Source organism: Echiichthys vipera (genome assembly GCF_963691815.1).
Source record: "Echiichthys vipera genome assembly, chromosome: 23".
Taxonomy (NCBI): Eukaryota; Metazoa; Chordata; class Actinopteri; order Perciformes; family Trachinidae; genus Echiichthys; species Echiichthys vipera.
In genome coordinates this window covers 12,823,825-12,849,680 of record NC_139848.1, presented here as the reverse complement: position 1 = coordinate 12,849,680, position 25,856 = coordinate 12,823,825, and the positions used below count along the sequence as shown (strand labels likewise).

Sequence of the window (25,856 nt, the reverse complement as noted above, 5' to 3'; positions counted from 1 at the left end):
CTTTTCTATCACAGTAGTTAATAGAAAATAAATCCGTCCCTGGAAAACCCATCCAAGCCGTGGTGCGTTTTGGTCAAACGCACAATTGAAATACCCTTAGAAGAGGTCTTCCTTTCCAAATAGGTGTATAAGTCCCTCTCTTTTACCTGCATGGTAAAAAAGTAAAGGATAGATTTACTTAGAGGTACTTCGCAGCAGCACAGCAGAGAGCCGGGCTCTTTGGTAGTTTGCCAAATTGCAGAAGAATCTAGGAGGGATTCAGAAAAGATGGTGAATCTTATTTTCATCTATTAGCATTATTATTTTCTGTGCCGATCCAAACACCTCAGAGCGTGACTGTGCAGGCAGCAAGTTGTACATGACCTGCTTTGCACTTCTTTTAAACTTTATTTGTTTACTTCATCCTTCTAGTTTGTGGTAGCGAAATCTGGGGACCCGCAGTTAATTTTTTTACCACCCACTCTGAAGCCCTGAAGCCTATTCAAAGTGTATTAACATCCCACTTCACCTAAACATGTGTTTTTCTCCTGTTTAACACTCTAAAATGTCTGACATTTACTTTACTGACTTGTATCCGAGGAAAGTTTGTCACTTCAGAGGTGTTTTCACATTTCTCTCCTGAAGGAAGACAGAAATTTGAGACTCAAACGTGTCCCGGGCAAGCTTTAGTTGGTACGTCACTGCCTCCATACACCAATCGCTGTCCAATATGGGAAACACCATTCCAAAGGGGAACTGCGTCGACACAACACCGCAAAGAAACCTGAGGCCTCCAGCGCAGAGCGGACTGTCAACTCAACACGGAGCAAAAACACACCGTCATAATAGCTGTCGGCCACTGCCAGCTGAAAGCTAACAAATACAAGATGCTAACTACACTTACCAGTCTGATACATCTGCTAGTCGCCAAGTTTAATGCTTGTTCAGGACGCCAAAACTAAAACGTAATGTTATAATCTTGAAGCTTTTCCTCTAGTTAATTGTCTTTAAAGTTTCTATCTATCAAACAGTGAGTTTAAACAATGGGGATTGATCACAAGACCCACTAATGAAAGCACTTTGCCCAGAAATACGTTTGAGTCTCTGTGGCGACATTCCCACGCAAAATTCAAATGCAGCGCTCTATTAGTGACACGTCAGTCAGCAGTGTGTGTGTGGGTCGATGTGTTAACTACAATGCATAAACATGACATTAAGGAAGTGTTCACCGTGTGTGTGTGTGTGTGTGTGTGTGTGTGTGTGTGTGTGTGTGTGTGTATATGGTGCAAAAGGGGTGTCAACACACACTTTTACAGCGCCCAGAATTTTATCTTTTCTTTCATGATACTTGTACATAAATTGACGTTGTAAATCATACGGGCCACCTTAAATCAAACTGCAACTATTCTGTATTTCTCACTTTGAGAAAGAAAGGCGCGCTGCTCTGACACTGATCAGCTGTAATCGGTGATCTAAACCTCTGCGTCTGGTATATCCCTCTGGGGCCTTTTTTTTGTAATGGAAACACGGTGATAGGGAGAATTTCATTTTCCCTACACCGCTTGTGTCAATGTTCAATCCTTCTGTAGTATAGTGGACAGACTTAATTACAGGACTTCTGATAACTTACTTCTGTTTCAGTTAGTCTGACCTGAAAGCTCTCTGGAGCCTGCCAAGGCCACGATTTCCTTGGCACCTTCAATCTGACTCTGCAGGCTGCAAGATACAGCTGCAGGCTTAAATGATAACACACACCGTGACTTCCTTAATGTCATGTCCATGCATTGTAGTTAACACATCTACTGTTGCTGGCTGGGTCCACCTTCTAGTATAAGAATCTTATCTTTGCTGTTTCAGCTTCAGGAATGAGGTGGCTTTTACCTTAACTAACCCGAACATTTTACCCTAATAGAAACACACCTTATGTTTGGGTCTGCCAGTGATGGATGGACAGATGGACAGTGATTGAGTAGATGCTGACTTCAAGTTTAATTTCAAACTCAGGTTTGGGGACATAAAGTGTTATTGCTTTTTGTGTGAAAGATAAGATGGTGAGTCTTTTCAGACTTTCAATGCCAAAAAATACTCCTTGTCTTATGTTAACGATATCACTACCTGTACATCACCGTACTTTATTCATACAGTATCTATATTTTATAGCTAATACTTAATTTCATGTGCTCTTTATCAGCAGCCTTCAGATCCTAAAACATAGCTTTTTCAAATATTCCAGTGGCTCAAGGCAAAGATAATATTCTTTAATACGCTCCACATAAAGACTGACCTGGACGGGTATTTACTTTTCATACAATTGCAGGACGAGTAAACTGAAAGTTTATTGTGGTGTATAATTTTTTGACTTTCTGAGCCAATATGTCTGCTTTATGATAACATTTACTGTAAATTGGCAGCACTTTCTCCTCTTAATCATGTGTTGTGATTAAAATGGTTGTGATGTTCTGCTCCTCCAGGAAACTGCTGTCTGCTGCTCTCAGTTTGTGGTCCACTCAGAAGTAAATGCCTTCAAACTGTTCATTATCCAATTTGAAATTAATAAAAAAGAATCATCGGAAACAGTGTTTCTCTTTTTAACTGTGCTTGTGAGCCTTTGTGGCTTCTGGTTAGCGCCTTGGTTTTATTTTGCATAACTACAAGGAAAGAGGCAGCTCAAACATACATTTAATGTTTTTATTTTACTGCTTTCAGAGATGGAAAATGAAGTTGTTGTGCTGTAATGCTGATACCTAACCCTCCCTGTCAAATGTATTCTCAAAGACCTCCAAATCTCTGAAGAGTTTCTCTGCTTGATTCTGTTTTTGGTGTTGCCTCCATAAAGCCCCTATTCATGACTAACTTTGAGGACATTTAAGAGCAGATCATCCCCTTGGCTTCTTTTACCCCCTTCAGTTTCACTCAAATACTACAAGAGAAAGAAGGTCCTGCTGGGAATTGCACAAGCCCACTTACTCATCTTGATAAAGTGGCAGGTTGGCAGGATAATGGCATGGGCTTGTTGATGCTTAGAATGAGTGCAACATCATATTGCAACTTGGTCAGATAATTCTGTTGTAGATAAGCAACTGCAGTGATTTAGTTGTATAATATACAATCCTATAGAGTCTACTTGAGTGTTATTATGTAGTGTGGGCGCTGCCATAACAATAAAGCAATAAAATGCATGCGTGAAGCTCTTATGACCAAGTGAGTGTACAAAGCTGACAATGCATGCAGAGCGAAGGCTCATGGGAAATAAACCATGGCATTCGACTATAATCACAACATTAAGCCTTCATGGTAACAGCAACATCAAACTGCACAAGCACAATGATAAGAATCACTAGAGTGAAGGTGCCACTACCAGTCTCCCATAGTGACTGACAGTTGGGTCGATCCAACGTGTAACCACAGAAACAACAGTGGCATGTTACTCAAGCCCCTACCACAGCGACTTCCTGGCTGATCCAATACAGAAGTGCCAAAAACTGCAGTTCTCAGAGTGTCCAGTAGAAGTAGGTTGTACAATAGAGCAGTTTCTCATTGACCCCCCAAGTTAAACAGGCCGTTTCCACAGCGTAATTAAACCTATTTAGGGCTGGTTTAAAAAAAAACATTCTAGTCTGTAACATTTAGGAGATATTTTTGTAACAGGCTAGTTTTTATTTTTTTATTTCTAGACTGTGGTCATCGGTGTGGTGGTGTTACTATAAGTGACAAGATGTTTTGCTCTTTGATCGAATGTACCAACAGATGGTTTAGGAACACAATTTGTTAACGTTAGCTTTGTTATGCTAATTAAATAGCCCCGCTTGCACCATGACTTGCAGTACAGCCTGCTATCTATGACACATACACTAGATGCTAATCTGGAGCAGCAGGAGGATTCGGGCGTAGAGGGTCGGTGTTTTACAGTCTATGAGCGTGGTGCTGTGATGAATATCAGTTTAAATCATAGAACATAAATGCTCCCTACTTCACTCCCTGAGCCGGGCTAATCTCCGCTAGAGACACAGGAGTGCCTGCCGTCAACTTGCCGAGCTGGTGTTTTTTCCCCAAAACTTTATTTCATATCAGAGTCGGTGTCTCAGCTAGAGACACAGGACTCTCATCCCCATTTATCTAGTAACGTGTTGTTAGCCTAGATCCCGGGCGGTGGAGCTTATGTGAGCTAATGTGTCTTATTCAGTATACGTCAGCCGGACGGACACATCTCCCTCCCCCCAACGTCAAATACATACATGCCCTTTTTTGGTAAGAGGAAATAAAGAGGAGTCAAAGTCTGACAAGATGGCGACTCACAGTCTATGATGTTACTATGGTAACAAAATGCCATGCGTCTATGACAATATCTGGGTCTCATTAGCTCAATCAGGCGCAAGTTCACCCCTATTCATTTTTTATGGGACGCACACAAATTGCTTCATAAGGCATTTTGGGAATCAAGTAATGTGTAACTGACCAGCAATGTTAAACAGAGAGGGGTTTTATTTTGAAAAATAAAATTAAAAAGTAGATCAAATTTGCCTCATTGCTACAGAGACAATTAAAAAGTGGTGCTGTGGTGGGATGGGAAGTTTAGTTTTTACCTGCTGTGGATAAATATCTGTGCAGGAGAAGTGCATTATTGTAGCTTGTAGGACACGACGCTTGGATGAAAATTGCTTCAAACTAATCTAGAATTAGTTCAGGAATTTCCCCAGAGAAAATCATTTAATAAAGAAAAAAAAAACTATGAGTCATTGCAGTGTCACATGGCAGCCTTAGTAACAGCAACACGGTTGTTAGCAGACAGCGATGGCGGGGGCAACTGACACAACACGTGTATGTGCGCTTCCACCTGTGTTCCTGTGTGTGTGTCTAACCTGCTGGGAGAAGCGCTGCTGGGTCTGAATCTGGTAGTGCTCCTCTGTCGTCACCCGGGCGGCGCCGGCCGCAGTTGCCCGCGGCAGCGTCTCAACCTCTTTGATGGCTTCCATGGTAACGCTCTGGGGAAGTACCTGGAAGAGTGAGGTCACGTACATGATGACACTCTTCTTGTCAGGGTGAGGTACTGCCACATCTGAAAAGCAGGAAGCGAGGGAATTAGTTCATTTCACAATTCCAGGAGAAGTTCTTTGAGACAAACACACACAGCATCCCATTTTGAACAAACACCAGAAAAACACACAATTGTAAATTGTTAGCAAATTTATTAAATCACAAAAACCGAAATATCACATGGCCATAAGTATTCAGAGCTTTTGCTGTGTAATATTTAACTCAGGTGCTGTTCATTTCTTCTGATCATGCTTGAGATGGTTCTACACCTTTGTTGGAGGCCAGCAAATGAGAATCATGAGGTTGAAGGAGCTGTCTGAAGGGCTAAGAGAGAGAATTGTGGCAAGCTGCAGATCAAGGTTACAAAAAAAGATCTTGTGTTTAAGCAGACAGACGTTGGTTGCAAAGTCTCCCAAATAAAAACTGGGAAAACTGACGAGCTGAGTGGACGCAATGAGCAGACGCGCTGAGCAGACGAGCTGAGCAGACGAGCTGAGCAGACGAGCTGAGCAGACGCGCTGAGCAGACGCGCTGAGCAGACGCGCTGAGCAGACGCGCTGAGCAGACGAGCTGAGCAGAGGAGCTGAACAGACGAGCTGAGCTGACGCGCTGAGCTGACGCGCTGAGCAGACGAGCTGAGCAGACGCGCTGAGCAGACGCGCTGAGGTGACGCGCTGAGCAGACGCGCTGAGCAGACGTGCTGAGCAGACGTGCTGAGGTGACGCCCTGAGCAGACGCGCTGAGCAGACGCGCTGAGCAGACGCGCTGAGCAGACGCGCTGAGGTGACGCGCTGAGGTGACGCGCTGGGGTGACGAGCTGAGCAGACGCGCTGAGCAGACGCGCTGAGCAGACGCGCTGAGCAGACGAGCTGAGCAGAGGAGCTGAACAGACGAGCTGAGCTGACGCGCTGAGCAGACGCGCTGAGCAGACGCGCTGAGCAGACGCGCTGAGCAGACGCGCTGAAGTGACGCGCTGAGCAGACGCGCTGAGGTGACGCGCTGAGGTGACGCGCTGGGGTGACGAGCTGAGCAGACGCGCTGAGCAGACGCGCTGAGCAGACGCGCTGAGCAGACGCGCTGAGCTGACGCGCTGAGCAGACTTGCTACGCAGACGCGCTGAGGTGACGTGCTGAGCTGACGAGCTGAGCAGACGCGCTGAGAAGTCAAAATCGTTTTCAACTGTTCAGCTAAAAATAATGTTATTGAAATAATGTTGAATGATGATTGCAATCTATTTATAAAAAGCTGATGCAGGGGGATGAAAGATTTATACTAGTGTGGTAAAAAATACAAGAGTGATAAGAAGTCCTAGTGGATGCTTGATAAGTAAATAAATAATTAAGTGTATTTTCGGTGCATGTGCACTTTGGGTCAGGATGATACTACTGTCAAGAAATAAAAAATATGTGAGTTAAACTCAAAGATAAAGCTGAATGAGGAACTTCCCAGAACTTTTAAAGGGTGTGTGTGACACCTGTGTCACCGTGGGTTCTATGGGTGACCAAATATTTGCCTTGACAGTTTTCAGAGATATATATGAAAAAAAACAAAAAAGTTCAATTGTATGTTCACATTTTGATCTCTCAATGTCCAACCAACTAGTAACATTATTGGTAGTCCAAGCCACCACGTTTAAATTGTGCTGCCCAGTAATAGTTTGGTAGAGCCAGCCCTCCATCTAACTTGAAGAGTTGTAGAGTTTTAAGCTTTATCCCAGGCCTTCTACCCTGCCAAATGAAGACAGATAACAAACTATCCAACATACAGCATGATGTTTTAGGTATTGAAATAGAGCTAATCTTGGGAGAACATTCATACGAACCAGCAGGGGCATGGGCAGGAACGACCATTCTTAATATTTGGTTCTAGCTTCTTTTTTTTTTAGATGTGAATATTTACAGGTTTTCTTACACACATTCATACACTGATGACAAAGGCTGCCATACAAGGTACCAAGGTGGTTATCTGAAGTAATCAATTCAAAGCGGAGAAATCAAGAAAATAATTGGCACAGTCATTAGTTTCAGCCGTGGAACACAGATCTCAGCTGATGATGTTATTTCAGTGAGATGATGCTTGAAAATGATGAGCATGCAATGGCCACTTACAATGCATCCAAGAGGCTGCGGGGGGACGCAGTCAATCTTTCGACTGCAAAATCAGTCATTTTTCTTTATGCTCCGAAAATAACTTAAGGCCACTGTTATCTCTTTTCATTTCCCAAAGCATCGGTGTGTGTCAGCGTTGACGCCCCGAATCTTACAGCTAAATTAAGTCTGAGCAAAAGTTGTCCAGCAGATGGGAAGAGAATTATAACAGAGTGGTGATTTCAGGAAAGGTGGCCAAGAGCCTGTGGCCCGGCCACTGAGCCCAGGGCAAAAGTAATAGAGACGGATCACAGGGGAGCTTGGACACAGCAGATAAATAAAACGCCACAAGAGATAGAGAGAGAATGGAAGAAAGAGGGTGAGGAAGCTGAGAGCACAATGGGAGGGAAGAACGACAGAGAAGGAAATGGAGTTCTAATGAACCGACGGTGGTGGGTATGTTAACAGTGTGATGTGTAGAGTGTGGTTAGCTCACAACCGTAAGAATAATGAACAGGAGAAAGAAGGAAGATGACGATAGAGAGGAAAAAGAAACACAGACAGAGAAAAATAGCCAGATGTAAAGTAAGCGAAATGAGCGCTCGCCGAGAAAGATATGTGTGTCAGAGGATAGGTCGATAAAGCTAGTCATATTTTGGCTGTGGAATACTGATTTATCAGCCTCACAGAAAAAAAAAACATCTGAGGATGTTATTGTTTGTCTGAGGACGACAAACAGCTCCATAAATAATGCCACCATCTGCAAGTGTGTGTATAAGTGTAAACACATCCTTCTCTTGTTTAGTACGCTGTGTTTTTTTAATTTGAATCATTTTACCACTGCTACATGTGTGCATGTTTGGGTGTGTAAATGTTTTCTAGAGCATACGTTTGAGTGTAGTGTATGTAAATGAATGTGTGTGTGTCACAGTGTGTAGTGTCTGCATGCGTGGGTATTGATTTCTGCATGTTGCTTCACAAATATCTGTGTGCCTCTGCTTGTGTGTGTGTGTGTGTGTGTGTGTGTGTGTGTGTGTGTGTGTGTGTGTGTGTGTGTGTGTGTGTGTGTCTGCCCTGCAGTGATTGCATCTGTCTCTGTAAACATACACTGTGGAAATGTCATTAGTTTGTATTAAAATAGCTTCACAAATGATTCTTAGAAAATATATCCTTTCTATCAACAGTGATATTTAACTTTGGGCTGAGAAATTAGATTCTTCTACAAAAAAACAAAACAAACTAGAATATTCCATTCATGACTTCCAACGCCCCCGAGTTGCTATGACCCCCGTAAGGTCAAATAAGAATGTACTTGAACTAATATCAACCAGCTACACCAAACACAACAGCTGTGCATGTGGTCACTTCTGTATCTTTTGCATGACATGTAGATGCAAGGACAACACAGTCTTCATCAGTAATATATTCATGCAAATTATAGATTGATGTTACTACTAATGTTGATTAACAGGGCTGGATACTATACTATACTATGAAAAAAGTGCATTTTCGACACAGAAATATGCATCACTACAATATGATTTGAAACATTTTTGGCTGGACCATAGCAATTCAAGGACAGTCCAATCTAGTCTTTAACTGGCGACGTAACGCCCTTGTACAGAAGAACAATTTCCATGTCCAAGCTGGCCCAAGCCGCGTATTTCTGCAGTGCAGCAGTGCTTTGTTCCCTCATCTCATCTCATCTCATCTCATCTTCAGCCTCTTATCCGGGGTCGGGTCGTGGGGGCAGCAGCTTTAGCAGGGGACCCAAACCTTCCCTTTCCCGGGCCACATTAACCAGCTCTAACTGGGGGATCCAGAGGCGTTCCCAGGCCAGTTTGGAGATATAATCTCTCCACCTGGTCCTGGGTCTTCCCCGAGGCCTCGTCCCAGCTGGACGTGCCTGGAACACCTCCCTAGGGAGGCGCCCAGGGGGCATCCTTACTAGCTGCCCGAACCACCTCAACTGGCTCCTTTTAACACAAAGGAGCCAGTTGAGGTGGAGCCGCTTAGTTCCCTGTTGTTGTTTTTTTCCACAAAAATGTTTTATTCAATTTTTGCAGACAGGCAAAAAGTTAAAAAAAAAAAAAAAAGTGCCTACTGCGTCAGAGCGGTTTCTTTTAAGTGTTGGGAAAAAAAACGCTACAGTTGGGACTGGGCTCAGAAGGGCTAAAAAAAAATAAATAAATTGCCTTTCACCGCTTTCTTATCAATAGTGACGTGAAGTCAGTCAGAAGTGATTGTAAAAAGGTTCACGGATTCGCCCATTGTTGGTTGTTTTGTTAAATGGAGCACGGAAATAGTATTTTAAAAGTACTATGACAGACTTAAAGACCTGATAAACACCAAAGTCTGAGTTACACTATTTGTCATTGAGTGATACGTCAGTGTTGGTGTTTCCCCATCAGATGTTGCTTTTCATGCTTCTGCGCCGATGATAGCCGTGGCTGGAGGCATTATGTGTTTGGGATGCCTGTTTGTCCCTACGTATGGGGTCCATATTTCCACCAGTCCATCGAAGGTCTAATGGAGTACAGCAGATGGCTCTAAATGCAGCCCTGGGGTGCTCCAGTGTTAAGGGTAAGGGTGTAAGGTGTGTTCATCCTCCCTTACCATCTGGGTTCTGCCTGTAAAGTCAAGGATCCACATGCACAGTGAGATGCTGTATACTGCACCAGTGAAGTTTTTATTCCCATGTGGCAGTGCTTTAAGTTGGCCAGATGTACCCCCACTTCTAAATTTTACACTCTGGCGTACTTCTCACAAGCTCCAAGAACCTTTTTCTTTCCTCTCCACATCTGTCTCTTGGCGATGCATGGCAGTTAAACTACATTACCCTACGTGACGCTTGTGTCTGCTGTCGCCGGAAGGCTTTTACGTGACACCCACTAATTTGTTGTCACGAAAGTGAAACGCTACATTAATATTAACTCATGAGCCTCGGAAATGCTGGATAAACAGGCAAAAACAGAAGATTAAAAACACGACAGTAATGTTGGCCTGGCTCTAAGAAGGCACAAAGAGAATGTCTGTACATTGGCTAGTAGGATGCTTGGTAGAGGACATCCATGCAAACAGAATCCCAGCCGGTGTTTAATCCATCCATGTTTGCCTTAATGGCTTCTTCAATGCAGACATGGATGCAAAGATGGTCTTGCTTGTACATGAAGTTGGAAGTTTAGCTCGTGCCCAACTTTTCTCTGATATTTACATTTGAAAACCTCGCCTGGCCAGTTAGCTGAGTCAGCAGGATGGTTCACAAGTGATGAGTTGATTCCTCCATCCTGATGTGTGACTCATAGTCATGTTATTATTGTCCAAAAAAGTACAGCATCATATGTCAAATAAACTTAAATAGCATAACTTTTAGCAGAGCTAACAGGAAGGAAGCTGGAGAGGTACCGCCATATTTTGACCTGGTCTTGTTTTTATAGCTTTGGTGACATAGCTTTCTCTCTTCTAAAGCCAACAAGTTATTCAACTGAAAGAAGAAAGAGACATAAAGAAAAGCATAAAACACGAAGTAGCATGGTTGAAGTTTACGATAACACTAAAGTATCCATCGTGGTTTTACACCTAGCATTAAAACTGCAGTTGACATAACAGACAATGTGCCGTTCAAAAGAGTAAACATCTAACACGCATCCTAAATCCTGGCAGCTCTTCCGCACTGAGATATGAGCCACACAAAACAAAGACAAATCCAACTTAAAATCCTCGTAGCATGAGAAAATGTTTGAAAACCCCAGGCGAGAGATAAATCGCTGTTTGAGTATTGATGCACAGCGCGATAATGATACAGGTTCACCCCACTTGCTCAAAACTAGTAATTGTTTATTGTAAGATCAATGGAAATTCATCTGCCATGATATGTCATTTCAAGGCTTAAGCGGGCTGCAAGGGATTACAACATTTCCTATCGTGCTGGCTCAAAGCCTGAACACAGCACACACAACAGGGGGGGATTAAAGATGAATACCGCTCATTTTCTGATTTCACATATAATCAAGACCATTCCAAAAAGCCTCTTTCTACGTACATGTACATGGTGAGATTTTAGAAAAGTTGATAAAATACTGTAACCATGGAGAGGTAACCATAACAATAGCTAATTCCCTGATATTATCACGATTTAACTCAACTAAACTCGACTCAAGCTTTATTTCAAATGCTTAAATCTGGGCAAATCAAACAAAACAAACTTAAAGTTGTAGTCCGTAAGAATTTCATCTAGATAATTGCCTGTTAAGTTACTCTGGGAATGGTTTACCTCAGTTCCGGACTGAGGTAAACAAATTTGTTATTGTACATCATGCTGCGTGGGTGCATGCACATGTAAATAAAACCGTACATGGCTTCAGTAACAGTTTTGCCTTTAACACGGAGAAGCTTTGCCTCGTAGGCAGCTGGGTTCTTGCAATATCTCAGGATCACAAGATCCCACGAACATCTGTTTTGTCGGGCTTCAAATGATGCAATTGTGGATTTGAGCCAATCAGTGTCCTTTGAGGAGCTACTGGCAGCTGTGGGCATGGTTTAGCGGTATGTGAAAAAAACAAGCGTTGTTGTTCAAAACAACACTGGCGGCTGCTTCAAAGCTTAGTGTGGATGCTACAATAGCATCAGTTATATCAGAACAGATCCCAATGATGGTTTCTCATATTTTGTGTGGAACGGACCTGAGCCAATTGAGAAACGAGCACTACACTAACAAGTGTTTGTAAAGATGTGTAGTCTTTGTGCATGTTATAAATATGACCAATGCATTAAACTTCTGGAACAGATGGGTGTTATGTTTCCAGTTTTCACTTTGCCCAAAATTGTTGATAGATTCATACAAGTTGTCTATATTACCTTCCCGTAATATTGCCTGTAATATGCTGCCAGGAGAATGCCACTCTTCGAGTCTCGGTTGGCCTTTCCGCAATTCTCCTTCACATTCACTTGCTAATGGCCCAGCTGTGGCTCAGGAGGCAGAGGGTCCTTGGTCCGCAGAAGGTCGTCCACTAATTGGAAGATCGGCTGCTCCTCCAGGGCAAGACACTGAACCTCAAATTGCTATCGCGAAGGCTGCGCCAGTGTGTGAATGTACATCTAAATGGCTAAATCAGATTCTGATGAGTAGGTGGCACCTTGCGCTGCAGCCTCTGCCATCAGTGTATGAAGGGGAGAACGTGGCAAGTAGTGTAAAAGCACCTTGAGTGATAACAAGTCCATTTATTCCACTTGTCGATAAAGAAACAAACAAGAGGACACTTTTAAAAGAACAAATATAGGATGAGGGTGGAGATAATTATGCTCTGTTTTTGTTTTTAATCATGCAAACTTGCAGGACCGCGGCCACTTTCACTGATCGATCACTTTACCTCCACCTGACTCCATCGATCTCTCCTGTTATTTTCTAAAAGGCAGTATCTCTGGCAGTTTTCTGATAATTGTAGTAAATCTAGGTCTATGTTTACTTAAACACATATCACAGAGAGGTGCCCACCAATGAAGCAGGTCAGCTTTACTCACTTAACTGCTGCCTGACAGTGTTGATTAGGAGTCTATATGCTGCTCTTAGGTCAGCAGCTACCCCGGCAGTGATGGGAGCCACAAATGTCAACCTATTACGGGTGAATATACCTGTTAGGAGGCCACCCTGATGTTATTTTGCACCAATAAACTCTTCTATAAGAACTTTTTTTGCTAACCCACCAGTCAGTTTGTGCATCGCTGATTAAGTCCTTCCACCAAGGTGACCACAGTTATCACCATGACAACACCCATGAAAGCATGACACATTATGGTTAACGGGAGAAATTAAGGTGCATGATTGGAAAGCATGAAATATGATGGGATCTCTAACTCGCCTCGAATATTCTTCTCTGGAATTACCAGTGCGTGAGTGTGTGTGCGTGCGTGTGTGGGTGTGTGTGTGTGTGTGTGTGTGTGCGGGTGCGTGTGAGTGTGTGTGTGTGTGTGTCAGTTACCCTCAGGGTCCAGCAGTCTCTCTATGCCCAGGTGTTGTTCTGCCTTATTAAAGGCGTGTTCCAGTCTGTCGATTGCAGAGGTCTTCTTCTCCACTGAACTCCAATCAAAAAGCTCAGGTCTGCGGAGGCAAAAGAGAAAACAACAGGGATCTGAATCTATATCTGAATTAATCCAAATATAAAGGAATACTCAAAGTATTCTGCAGATCATGTCTGTGGTTAATACAGTCATTTTCTCAGTGGCCTTGTGCAAATTCTTCAGCATACGTGGAGTAAAAGGAGACAAAGAGCATTCTCCAAAGTAAAAGGGCTGACAATTAGGACATAAAAGAACTAATCTTTTTAGGATATAGTCTATGGACAGAGGGGATCCTAGAGTCTGTTGGGGCGCGTGACAAAAATTCACAAGGGGCCCCTCGAACCAGTGTTCATCATCATTATATGTTTGTTTATACTGAATCATGCGCCTCACTTGCAACGGGTGTAAAAATAAAAAGTAAAAAACTTGCAACGAGAGTGGGTATAATCAGTTGGAGCCCCCTCAGGGAGGTAATTTCTCCTACTGTCATTGCAAACTTTGTAAAATCCTAAATGCTGTAGTTTAAAGTTCGTCAGCCCTCGGGGGCCCCCTGCTTGCCCAGGGCCCCAAGCAGTCGCCTGCATTGCCTGCTGGCAAGCGGAGCCTCTGTCTATGAATTAATTGTCTAAAAAATTAAACACACTGTAATGAACTCACTTCAGCTGATGCAGTCAGTTTTATTTTTGGAACTACTGTAAGTCAGCAAGCATGTATCCATCTGCCGTGCAGTACTTCTTTGCTGTACACTTTCCAGTCAAACTGATTGTAGTGAATTTCCATTATGGGGACGATTGTGAATATGGTGGCTATCTTCACGAGTGACTTCACTATCGACTTGACTGTGACTACAGATTTTCCTCTATCCGAAACACTAACTTGGCCACAGCCTACAAGTAACAGTTAAATGCAGTAGAATATATTTTATGTTGCAGAAAATCCATCTTCTCCTTTGATGCAGACTAAATGTCCGTTGCACGTACACTTAACATTACTGTGCATGTATTTATCAATTTGATCATTTAATCGGCTGTACGCATGTGGAAATGACCACCACACTGGGTGTTCTTATTCTGCCCTCTCTGTGATTATTGGCATGTTTATGAGAGTGACCTTGTTATTTATGTTTACCTTATTTAAGATTGTTTAATTGATTTTACACAGACAAGAATGTACATTAACAAAAAAGATGCATCTGCTGTTATTCCATTATCAGTACAGAACGCTTTGGAACATGGAATACGTGTGTGTGTGTGTGTGTGTGCGTGTGTGTGTGTGTGTGTGTGTGTGTGTGTGTGTGTGTGTGTGTGTCTACCACTCTGTGTAAAGACACTGTAAACAGATGTTCATGCTAAACTTACCATGATTTCATTCATAATTACCCAAACTCTCTTGGGTATCCATAGAAGCAGATTAACATGGTTATACTTTCACAGAGCCATTTATCCATCTATTCATCCGGCTTTCATCCATTATTCATTTACTGATGAATTTATTCATTGTTAATGTACTTGTTGATTTAGTGAAACTTTATATACTAGAACTTGACTGCACCTTATTTGTAATAATGCTAAATATAAACAGTGTACAGGGTCACTGGTTGGAATATGCCACTTTTTCAGCGTCCACTGATGATTATGTTCAAATAAAGGTCGTGTCATTCTTCTAGTTTGGCTTCTCGCTACATGGTACTACTGTACCTGCCAGTTTCTGTCTTTTCTCGTTCCCCTATTTCTTTTTTTTCTGATTCTGAGTATGCTGTGCTAATGGGCTGATTTTCCAGCATCTATTTAATAAAACATCTGAATAAAACCCAATACTATGTCTCCTGCTGTACCCCTCTGACATTTCCATGTCTTTCTTTGTATCTATTGCTTTATTTTTGTTTGACTCTCTCTCTCCACACACACACACACACACACACACACACACACACACACACACACACACACACACACACACACACACACACACACACACATACACACACACACACATTACAGTACCTGTGGCTGTGGATAAGGGCATTAAAGGCCAATCCATCATTCCAGCTGCTGGAGAAGTTAACCACATTGACCTGAGGACAGAGATAATGGATATTAAAGGAACAACCTGTGAACACAGTATGACACCCTCTGTTGAAACGCTGTCGATGCAATACTGGTTTCAATTCTTCAAAGGTGTATATATATATATATTAGATTGACAACATCTTTTCTCTCTTGAATTGCCAATTTGAGCTTTTAATACATGGAGTGAAAGAGTACTATAGCTAAAAATGAGAAATGAAATGGGACACAAAGCTACATTTAACTCTGGAAGGACATGTGCTGATGTTATACTAGCTAACATTCATTCATTTAATTAAGTTGATTTGATGGTTACACACATGATAATGTTTTTAGACATTACTTGAAAGTGAAAAGGCTTTTACGGTGTGGACTAGCTGAAGAGTTCTGCAAGTTAAAGGACAACTGTTATCCTATAATCAGTAGCATCTCGGCTCCCTTACAGTGGAGGTTTCAGTCCAGGGTGGGATTTTAAAGTGGGGAGGATCTGAGCCACACCTTGTTTCTACTTAATCATAGACAAAATTGGTCATGTGTGACCGCACATACAGGGAACTAAACATAAAGGGATTCACGAGGACAGATACACATCCTCTACCTGTTTTTAACATCTGCAGTCACTACGGCAACAGCAGACGCACTCAGCTGAAAGTGTCCAGTTAAACCCAAACACAGGTCGGAGAAAAAATGCCCGTCGGAGCAGCGATGGCTTCTCACTTACACAGTTTCAGGATATCTGCAGTGAATTCAATCGGGTCGGTGCATGACCGTGTTTATGAGGCTATAAGCCCTGACGTGAGTCAGGCATGAAGAGTCCTTCTCAAACTACGTCACAACCGCATGTTCATCAGCCCAATTTTTAAACCCCCGTCTTAAGAGTAACTTCTGGGCTACAGACCCGAATGTTTTCAATAGCTAGCAACGCGCCTGATCAGCAGTATCACTAACATGGCGGTACATTTGCATTTAGGGAGCGAGTGTCACTGTGGACACAGATTAGAAAACTCGGCAAAGAAGCAAGTACAAGCGCTTTCATTAGTGGGTCATATCGTCAATCAACATTGTTTTAAATCACTCTTTGAGAGATAGCAACTTAAAAGACAATTAACTAGGTGAAACGCTTATGGATTATACCTTTAAATAGTTCATCATTTTAACCATGATCATGAGTAAGCCCTGAATGTATCATTACTTAAATCATCTACATTTTTTTTTCACCAAAATGCTTTAATATGGTCAGTTTAGCTGTTAAGTTCATACACAATTTGTTAAAAAAGGTGATTTCAGCCTTACATTATCTCGTTCTCCTGCAAACATTATAAAAGTAATTTAATATCAACTATTCCTGATCAGGAACTAGAAGCCACACTTTCAAGTTTTGCAACTGTGAGGTTTGGGGTTGAACCAAACTATTAAATGCAATATGCTATCCAAAAAGTGGCATATGCTGTTAGCTGGGAGGCTTCAATACATTAGAGAACGAGAAAAACAAAAAGAAACTAAACAAAATTTTAAAAAAGCCGGACGACGCTGTACAAACCTCTACAAATACTGAATACTTGAATGAATACACAGACATCAGACCTACTCCTGCCAATTTAGGTGAATTTGTTTCTTTTTTCTTTTCTTTTTACCCAGTCTCTCTGTCTTTTAGTTTCATACTTGGGGCTATAAAATGATAACTATCTGATGGCATTAATCCCAGATCTGGATAGCCACCAAAACTAATCCATTATTTCTTGAACCGAGGCATCTGTCCAGCAAAATTTCATGAAAATCTGTTCATGAGGGTTTTTAGATATCCAGTCAGGCAGATAGACAGAAAACTAGAAAAAATAAAACATAAGGTATTTGGCTGTGGTAAAAACAAAACACTGCACCACTACAGAGGATATATAAGACTTGAAGCCGTTGCTTTATGAAGAAAGACATTTTCTCAACATTTGCATGGTTTGTTAATAACACAGCATTTTTTAAGACATCACAGGACTAGAGTTTCCTATAAAACCCAGGAGAGACTGCTGCAGAAGAGAACTACAGTAACAGTGCGACAGAGTGTGGATTGAGGAGACTAAGGGAGAAATAAGGGAACAGACCTGAGGATATTGTCGCGTGTTCTGACGAACCCAACTCAGCAGAATCTTCTCACTGTTGGTCTGCTGTAGGCCCGCCATCACATCCTTCATCACATCCTTTACCTGCACACAAACACAAAGTAGGGCTGGTGTGAAAACGTAATGTACGTGCACACATACATACACAAAGAACTTGTAGGTTTTACTTAATAAAAATCTTGTTTATAATTGAATATCACGTACAAGACACTCAACAATATCCAGTGTAATGTACTTAAGTGTAACATTTGTGAGGAAATTAGGTAACTTGTTACTTAACCTCGTGCGACTTATAAGTTATATGTATCTAAATGAATCAAGTAAAGTGTAAAACATTTTTTCATAGAAAGTAAATTGCTGTTACTGAGTCCATTTTACTTTGATTTAAACTTTGACATGTTCAGTTACTCAGTTGTATGGAGACTACCTAACACACTGTTTTGCACTGTGATGATGCTTTAGATGAGTATTTCATCACTTCAGCTTCAAAGAAACATGTGCAGTATGTCCTTTCAATCTGATAAAGTCCTGTCAACAGTCTTGTCACGGTGGGAATGTTTTAATATTTATATATGATCCTGATATCAAGACCAACACAGTGATATATCATACTTGCCGTTGGTGAGAAAAATGCAATTTTATTGATAAAATATATCCCCCAATGCATCATGGGAGTTTCAGGTTAGGCTCTTTCGGCCGTATCTCGGTAACAGAAGGTCGTAGAGAGATGGAAGTAGATTTCTTGAACATGTTTTTATGTACGGGCTTTCCAACGGTGCCACCCCTGAGTGTGTCTACACATATATGAGGAAGAAATGTTACATTTACCACAAATTACTCATCAATGATAAAAAGATTTCCAGAGTAAAATTGAATTATATTCCAAAGTCAATGTGCAGTGACTAAATCATTTAAATTGTATTTGTAAATATATAATAAAATGTACTCTATTTATTACATGAATAAAATGTGTAAATGTAACTGTTTCAAATATTCTGGTTCCCACTGAATTTTAATTTCACTATTTATAAATTAACTTGATTAATACAATATATTTTACCTTACCAAAAAGTGTGTAGAGTTTTCAGTGTATAGTCAATGCAATTACTTTTCACAAAGTGCTAGTGGCCTTTCTGTGTGGAGTTTGCATGTTCTCCCCGTGTCTGCGTGGGTTTTCTCCGGGTTCTCCGGTTTCCTCCCACAGTCTAAAGACATGCATGTGTTAGGTTAATTGATGACTCTAAAAATGCCCGTAGGTGTGAATGTTGTCTGTCTCTGTACGTCTCTATGTGCCCTGTGATAGACTGGCGTCCTGTCCAGGGTGTACCCCGCCTCATGCACGATGTCAGCTGGGATCGGCTCCAGCCCCCGCATCCCCGACAGGGACAAGAGGTTGAGGATGGACAAGATGAACATGAACACTTTAAAGGGACTAAAATGTTTGTCCAGTGGGCAGAGTGTAGGAAAGTAAACTAGGCTGAAATGGTTCCTCTTCCTGGAAGCATGAACACTTCATAGCAGTCTGCCAATAAGATGATGACATATTTTGTGTGCAAAGTTGACATTTGTGGAAGGATGCTTTAAAGAAAACTCCAGTAGTGTCTGAGATGGAAATGGTTGATATTCTAGGGAACAGGAACATTTATGCTGAATATCATGGAAATCCAGCCATCAATGACTGTGTATGAGAGTAAAATTTGACTTTAGAGTGCCATAGGAGGACGCCTCATTAGGCCCCCAAAATGGAAACGGATCATCCTCCTTGGAGTAAGTGGTCTGGACTGAAATATCCGTATAACTGGTGATCCTCAGACTTTCTTGTAGTTCCACTGTGAGAATGATCCAAATATTCAAGGACCACTCCATGGTGATCCTGTGACTTTTCCACTGGTGCCACCTGCAGATATAAATTTGAACCAGCTGGTTGATGTCTTTCGATTCAGAATAAAACGCTTTGGCAACCATGGCGTGGAAGATCTTGAGATTTGGTACAGACATTATTGGTATGCATAGTATGAATTGCAATAAATTTGGTGATCGTCCAACTTCTTATCCAGTACCCATTTTCTGTTTTTTTTTGCCAAATACTTTGGTTTATGACCAAACACTAATGACATCGGCCAGCAGCTGTATCCGGCTGTAAGGTCTGACGTAACACCCTTTCACAATATGATTTCCGGCTCCGTTGAAATAAAACAACATCCATGAGAAAGAGGTACAATGACACACTCCGATCTGTTCAAACAACGGGGAACATGGCACTGCTGCATTTTAGAAATACTTGGCTTGGACCGGCTTGGACCCAGGCATCATATTTTAAAAGGGCGTTACGTCACGACTTAACAGCTGTATCAGGTTATGTGTTACTTCATAAATGTGTAGATCTTGAGGTAAATCAAGTTATTGAAGCTACCTTGTCATGGTGGGCATGGTCAAGAGGAAAGTATGCCCAATGGCGCACAGGATGAAAAGTCAGGCCATTAAGGCATTAAGATCATTATGGAATCATTATGTGGGGACTACCAATATCAACAGCAGATTAAAAGACAATCATGTCAGAAGTACTGTAGATGGATCTGCACCAGCAAATATGTGTACAGTGTGTGCTGAAATTTGCCTGCGAACGTTCTCATTTGTCCAGGTCATCGTTATCCTCAAAGCAATTTCAGTCAAAAGCAACTGGACTTGGTTATTTGTCTAGGAAGACGTTTCACCTCTCAGCCAAGAGGCTTCATCAGTTCATGTACGCACCTGACCAGGCTGGGACTATTATTATTATAATTATTATATATAATTATAACTATAATTATTATTATAAGTGAAGACTTTTTTATATTCATGCTAAAACATTTGTTATTCATATAGCACACATAAACAGGTGATTTTCAGGTGTCACTTGGAATAGGAGAGTTAGGCGTAAAATACACAAAAAGTCTTGTGTATTAAAGTTGAAACACTATCAGCCAAGAGAGAAGAGACATTCACGGTTAGGAGATGGCTACTGTTAGCAGTTACCATCAAAAATACCCATAACCACTCTCTATCTAGTTCATACACTCACAAACATACCCACTTTTTAAAGAACTGTCTTGACAGACAGAACAACAGATTCAAATCCATGCTAAAATGATGCCTGGCGATGTAACATTACCATGAAGCGCATTTTTTAAAATATCTGCTGCTTTCTAGCAAAGTTTTGACATGGCCTGTCAGTAGATACTTTGCATATTCACATACACACACAGGTACTCTGCATGGCAGTACACACTCAGTGAAAGCGCACACAGTCAAAGGACACTTGTGTATGCACATATCCACGCACAAGCCTGTGTGTGTGTGGATATGGTTGTTTCCTCAGGCTGGATATTTGGCAGTTGTGAGTGACAGTTTTGGAGCACTCTTTCAGGGCTCAGGGGGAGAAAAAGAGAGAGAGACGTTATGCTTTTCACTGCCCGGCTGTGTATTACTTATGCATATATTACCCTCACCTTTCTATCAGCCACACACACGCACACACACACACACACACACAGAGCGTTTTTTGTTTCCCTCCACTTCTCTCTTTCCCTTTCTCTCCCTCCTATAACACTCAAACCTCCTCGTCCGCTTCGCTCTCCTTACTTTCTGCACTCCGACACACACACACACACACACACACAGTCATGCAGCGAGGCGGTGCAATGAGTGTTAGCGGAGCTCTGCAGGGGCTGGACAGAAAAGTGGAAGACAGAATGGCAAAAAAACAGGTTGTGAGCCTAAAACTCAGTCAACGAAACAGACGAAATAACACACAACCACACACACACACACACACACACACACACACACACACACACACAAAGAGTAAGAAAGTGTAGGAAAGAGGCTACTACACATTCACAGATTCACACTCACATACAATGTGAAACTAAACCTATTAATACAGTTCGGTGTAATTCTGTGTCGAGGTAAATTCCCAGGATTGGGACTCTCACACGTACACACATGCAGGTTTGTTAGCGCTTCCTCATAGAATGTGGCCTGTTGGGTAAAAAAAGGGACTCATTTGGGAGTAGGTCACTGCATGCATTTCCACTTTAATTGGAGGGGCGCTTTGACAAAGACTGCTGTATACACTCACAATTACACACACACACGCACATGCACACACACACACACACGCACACACAAACACACAGAAGTACTCAGACTAGGGTACGTGCTCACACACAAGCAAACGATAACCTTCCGGGGGTAGCAGCCTTTGACAGGCATATTCACATACATCACTCACACACACACACACACACACACACACACACACACACACACACACACACACACACGCACACACACACACACACACACACTCTCACACACACACACACACACACTACCCACAATCATGCACACTCAATCAACACACACATACACACACACCTCATTATAGAACTGTGTTTTGCTATTAATCGCGTCATTAAGTCTATGCCACAACTAGCTTGATTGAGACATTAGCCTCTATTCAACTTAATGAGGAATGAAATACAATTAAAATGTATCGTAATGTAAGCCATTCAAACTACTGACTTAACGTGAAGTTGGTTTTAAACACTGAGATCACCGTAAAATGGATCATGAACTGTAAATAGAGCTTAAGGGGAGAAGTAGCCAACAGGCATCATGTTGTTATATGAATCATCAGAAAGATGAAATTCAGGAAAAAAAGAACATTAAAGAAAACTTCAGAGCACCCTTAGGAGTTTTTTGCACTCACATGAATGTGGCTGGTTGCAGTACTTTTCTCCAAAGTTATGATTTTGGATACCTGACCTGTGCTTTCTCATGTTTTCTAGTCAGAAATACAAACAAATGTGAAGGCTATGAAAACTCTAAAAAATAACAAAAAAAATAACAATTTTACAGTTTCAGAACAGGTATTATATTAGGTATATATTGCCATTATCTTACTCGAGACGTTAACAGATACCTACCATTAAAGGCTCAGTAGGCAGCTTACTTTTGGCAGTATTAGGCAAAAACTTCCATAATAACCTTGGGGTCAATGTAAATGATGTGACGTGACAGAAGATCAGACCTCTGCGTCTCTCCTAGGCTCCGTTTTCAGCCTGCAAAAAATCTACCAGGTGACAGAGGACTTTGACCAAACACGGAGCAGCTGAAAGAGCGAGCCCTGTGATTGGCTGTTCTACTGAAGCAAATGCGTCTCTTTGGTAGAAACCCAAAACCCAGTCTGCAGCAATGGCGGATGACCGAACAGGAAAAATTGCGATTCCACAGTTGGAAAGACCCGTGTTCAGTGCAAAACAATAAGAAGAGGAAGACGGATTCATCAAAAAGGGATTATAAAAGAGATCAGTGTCAATATCGCATTGCGTTTCAAAAATGGAGAGAGGTTCTGGATAACATGTTCTTCTCTTGGACAGGTAAACTGCAAAATGATTTTTTTCCCTCTAACAACTACAGTTGCTGTGATGGGGGTTAGGTCGCTTGGGCTGACTGACCATGGAAACAGCCTGGTCACAGCAGCTACCTATAACGCAATGTCTGGGGCTGCTATACGCTAGCCTCCTGCTAATCATACCTTTTTCTTTCTTGCTACTTTCTTTCATTGTTGTTGCATTGAGTTCCCTGCAACATGACTGCTTTCTTTCTCACAGTTTCAACCCAGGAAAGAGAAAACAGTCCAAAATGCACCAACAGAAAAACATTCAGATGGACACAGGAGGATGTTGTGCAGTGTTTTGTTCTTGGAACGTGAAAAGCAATTAAGTATTTTGGGCATCATGACGAAGAGGCAATTATAACTGGTGTTAAAGTGATGCTTCCAAAGCTGTGTGCTATATACCAGCTTGAGTGCAGTTATTCTACTAATTCTAGCTTGTTTATCTTTTAAAATGTTGTGTGCCCCTCTTACTGGCCTCCATTGAATATACAAAGTAAAATGGATATACATAGAATTTAGAGTTAAGGGGCATTGAAGAGCTCCATTTACTGTTTTAACAGGGTTTTGTTTGGCTCAGTGCAGTTGGGTGAGGAAATACTCATCAAGGTCGGAGTAAACAAAACATTCGGTCCAAACAGAGAGAGTTTCCTGAAATGCAGCCAACGTGTGGTGCAACTGCAAAACAAAATAAATAAGAAAAAGTGGAGGCATTTCCAACATATGAAAAGTCATATTGCCACCAACTTGGCTCCAGAGAGCAGCGCGCTGACACATTATCACACACACTCACAAAGACATACACCTGTACCATATGTGCACTCACACACCTGCCAGTGGAGAATGATGCTCCAGATGAGCCCGAGAATCAGTTTGTGATTCCCATCAACGATGTCTGCCGCTCCAATATTCACCAATTCAACCTGGAGGAGGGATGAACAGATGGGTTTATTTTACAAAATACGGTTCCCTCACTTCCTCTCACTCAGTGGTTTCCAACTCCCTTGGGTGGTGACCCCTTAAATGAAAATGATGTCTACTAATGACAAATCTTCACAGGACATACCCATAGTTCAAACAGTGAGCTGTTACTAAATGAACAATTTTTCTGAACCATTCCCCCAAATAACAATTGTTTAATCATAGGTTGGCTATCATGACTGCTCCACATCAGCATTTCTTCACATGTTGAAGTGGTATGCATGCAGCTGTGGTAAAAGCAGAAGTGTAGTGTAAGAAACAAATTAAACATTGTGTTTGTCGGTTCTAACGCAAGCTTAAACGGCAAATGGCAAAGAGCATATCATTGGCTTACTACATGGTCATGTGCAGTTTACAATATAGTGCAGCTGTTGGTCGACCAGGAAGTTAGCATCCCCCTGGATTCCCTTGGCAAAAAGTCAATGGGATTTTTCCACTGGATTTTGGAGGAAAAAAAAGATCTCTGGCGATCAAAAGTACATGTTACTTACAAGTTTTGTTCATTAAGGTAGTATTCACACATTAACACCACTTTTATAATTTTTGAAAGAAAGAAAACTGCCTTTTTAAAGACACGTACAAGCCTCCAAATTCATATTCAGCGGCATATTGACTGACAAATTTTAGTTGTAGAACAAACCTTTAAAATCTCTTAAGCCTGTTAACCACAGTCTTTTTAAGGAATGTCATCAAAACCCCATTCAAAAAAACCCAATGACTTCAAAACAAGGGAGTTTAGGAAACATTCCTGCAGTTCCATCAATCAATCAATCAATCAATCACCTGAATCAAAGCCAAGATGCTCCAGAGTCCAGGCTACTGTGCTCTGCATTATTGTATTTGTGAAAGTTTACACCATGCAAAGCCCAGCAACATTTATAATAAATGACTACTTTATATATTCTATATTATGTTTGTATATACAAAAAATGCAAAAAGGGTAATATTTGAATGAACATTTTAGTTTTCATCATTCCTGACACTGTAGTATGATACTAGGGCTGACTAGCTACCCTGCAATACAAGAGCAATTCTACTTTTTGCAAGAGGCACCGTTTAGCCTCAAAGTTTTAGCATTATGCCATGTATGTAGCCGTCATGTACATATTTGACACTCTTTATATAGTTTATTGTTTTGAAACAAGTCAACTGGAGTCCTTAAAAAGTCAGTGTGAGACAAAGCTTTCTGCCACGTCATGGAGTTAACGTTAGCTAAAACTAAGCTACCGTTTTGCTAGCAACAGTCAACATTTTCAGGTCAGCAGCTCTAAATTACTTTAGGAGCTGTTTTGTTTACTTTTGTTTGAAATTGAATATCCATTGGAAAAATTACCTTGATTGTTGATCAGTGCCGCCGTTATCATTGTAAACTACATGCTGTGCTAGAGTGGAAAGCTCGTCAGTAACAACAGTAACTGGGGCCAGGGCTTAGTGGATATTGAATTCAACCTTTCGTTAATTGAAGATTTTAGTGGTCTGATAAGGATGACCACCACCACAATTTCACATATAAAAAGAATCGAAATTGAGGTCAGTAAAAAAAGGCTTAATATTATGTTAAAAATAAATGAATACAATCCCACATTTTTTTCTTTCTTATTATTTTTTTTTTTACCTTCGAGTGATCCGTCAGATTTATCTTTAGGTCCCAAGTTAGGCTATTATTTGCTCAACCTTATAAAATAAAATGCAACATGCAAAATGCATACAGTACTTATCTTTGTCTTATTGCATTACATTACATTACATACGTTTTTATAGTACATTCTTATACAGAAGATAAACTAAACATTAGAAGAGAGCGCAAGGCAAGGCAACAAAATGAAAGAGGATGGAGAAAAGCCAAAACAAAGTTTGTGGTTAGGGAAAAGCCAGACAAAAATAAAAATAAAGTAATATGGGGACGTTAAGGTAATGGAAAAAAAGTTAGAGATGAGATAGAGAGAAACACAAAAGCAGTGTAACTTGAGCACCCCACTGTTTACTGAGTCAAACCCCTGATTTATTTAATTTGAATGAATGCAGTCAAATGCATATTAACATTAAACCTTCATGCAAGATAAAGGTAGATATGTGCGTGCCCCAGGATGTTTACTTA

The 25,856-nt window shown here is 41.3% G+C and overlaps 1 protein-coding gene across 7 annotated transcripts in view; it reads right to left on the bottom strand.

Annotated features, from left to right (window-relative positions):
* The window catches only part of dmd (dystrophin), a 350,545-nt gene that overhangs the window by 203,344 nt on the left and 121,345 nt on the right, over nt 1-25,856 (bottom strand). For all 7 annotated transcript variants that reach the window (XM_083937926.1, XM_083937922.1, XM_083937924.1 and 4 more), the window contains exons 5-9: nt 23,608-23,700; nt 17,320-17,421; nt 15,161-15,231; nt 13,079-13,197; nt 4,839-5,035 (exon numbers count right to left, since the gene is read on the bottom strand). In XM_083937926.1, coding sequence (XP_083794052.1) covers nt 4,839-5,035; nt 13,079-13,197; nt 15,161-15,231; nt 17,320-17,421; nt 23,608-23,700 — 582 coding nt within the window. The remainder of the gene's footprint in view (nt 1-4,838; nt 5,036-13,078; nt 13,198-15,160; nt 15,232-17,319; nt 17,422-23,607; nt 23,701-25,856) is intronic.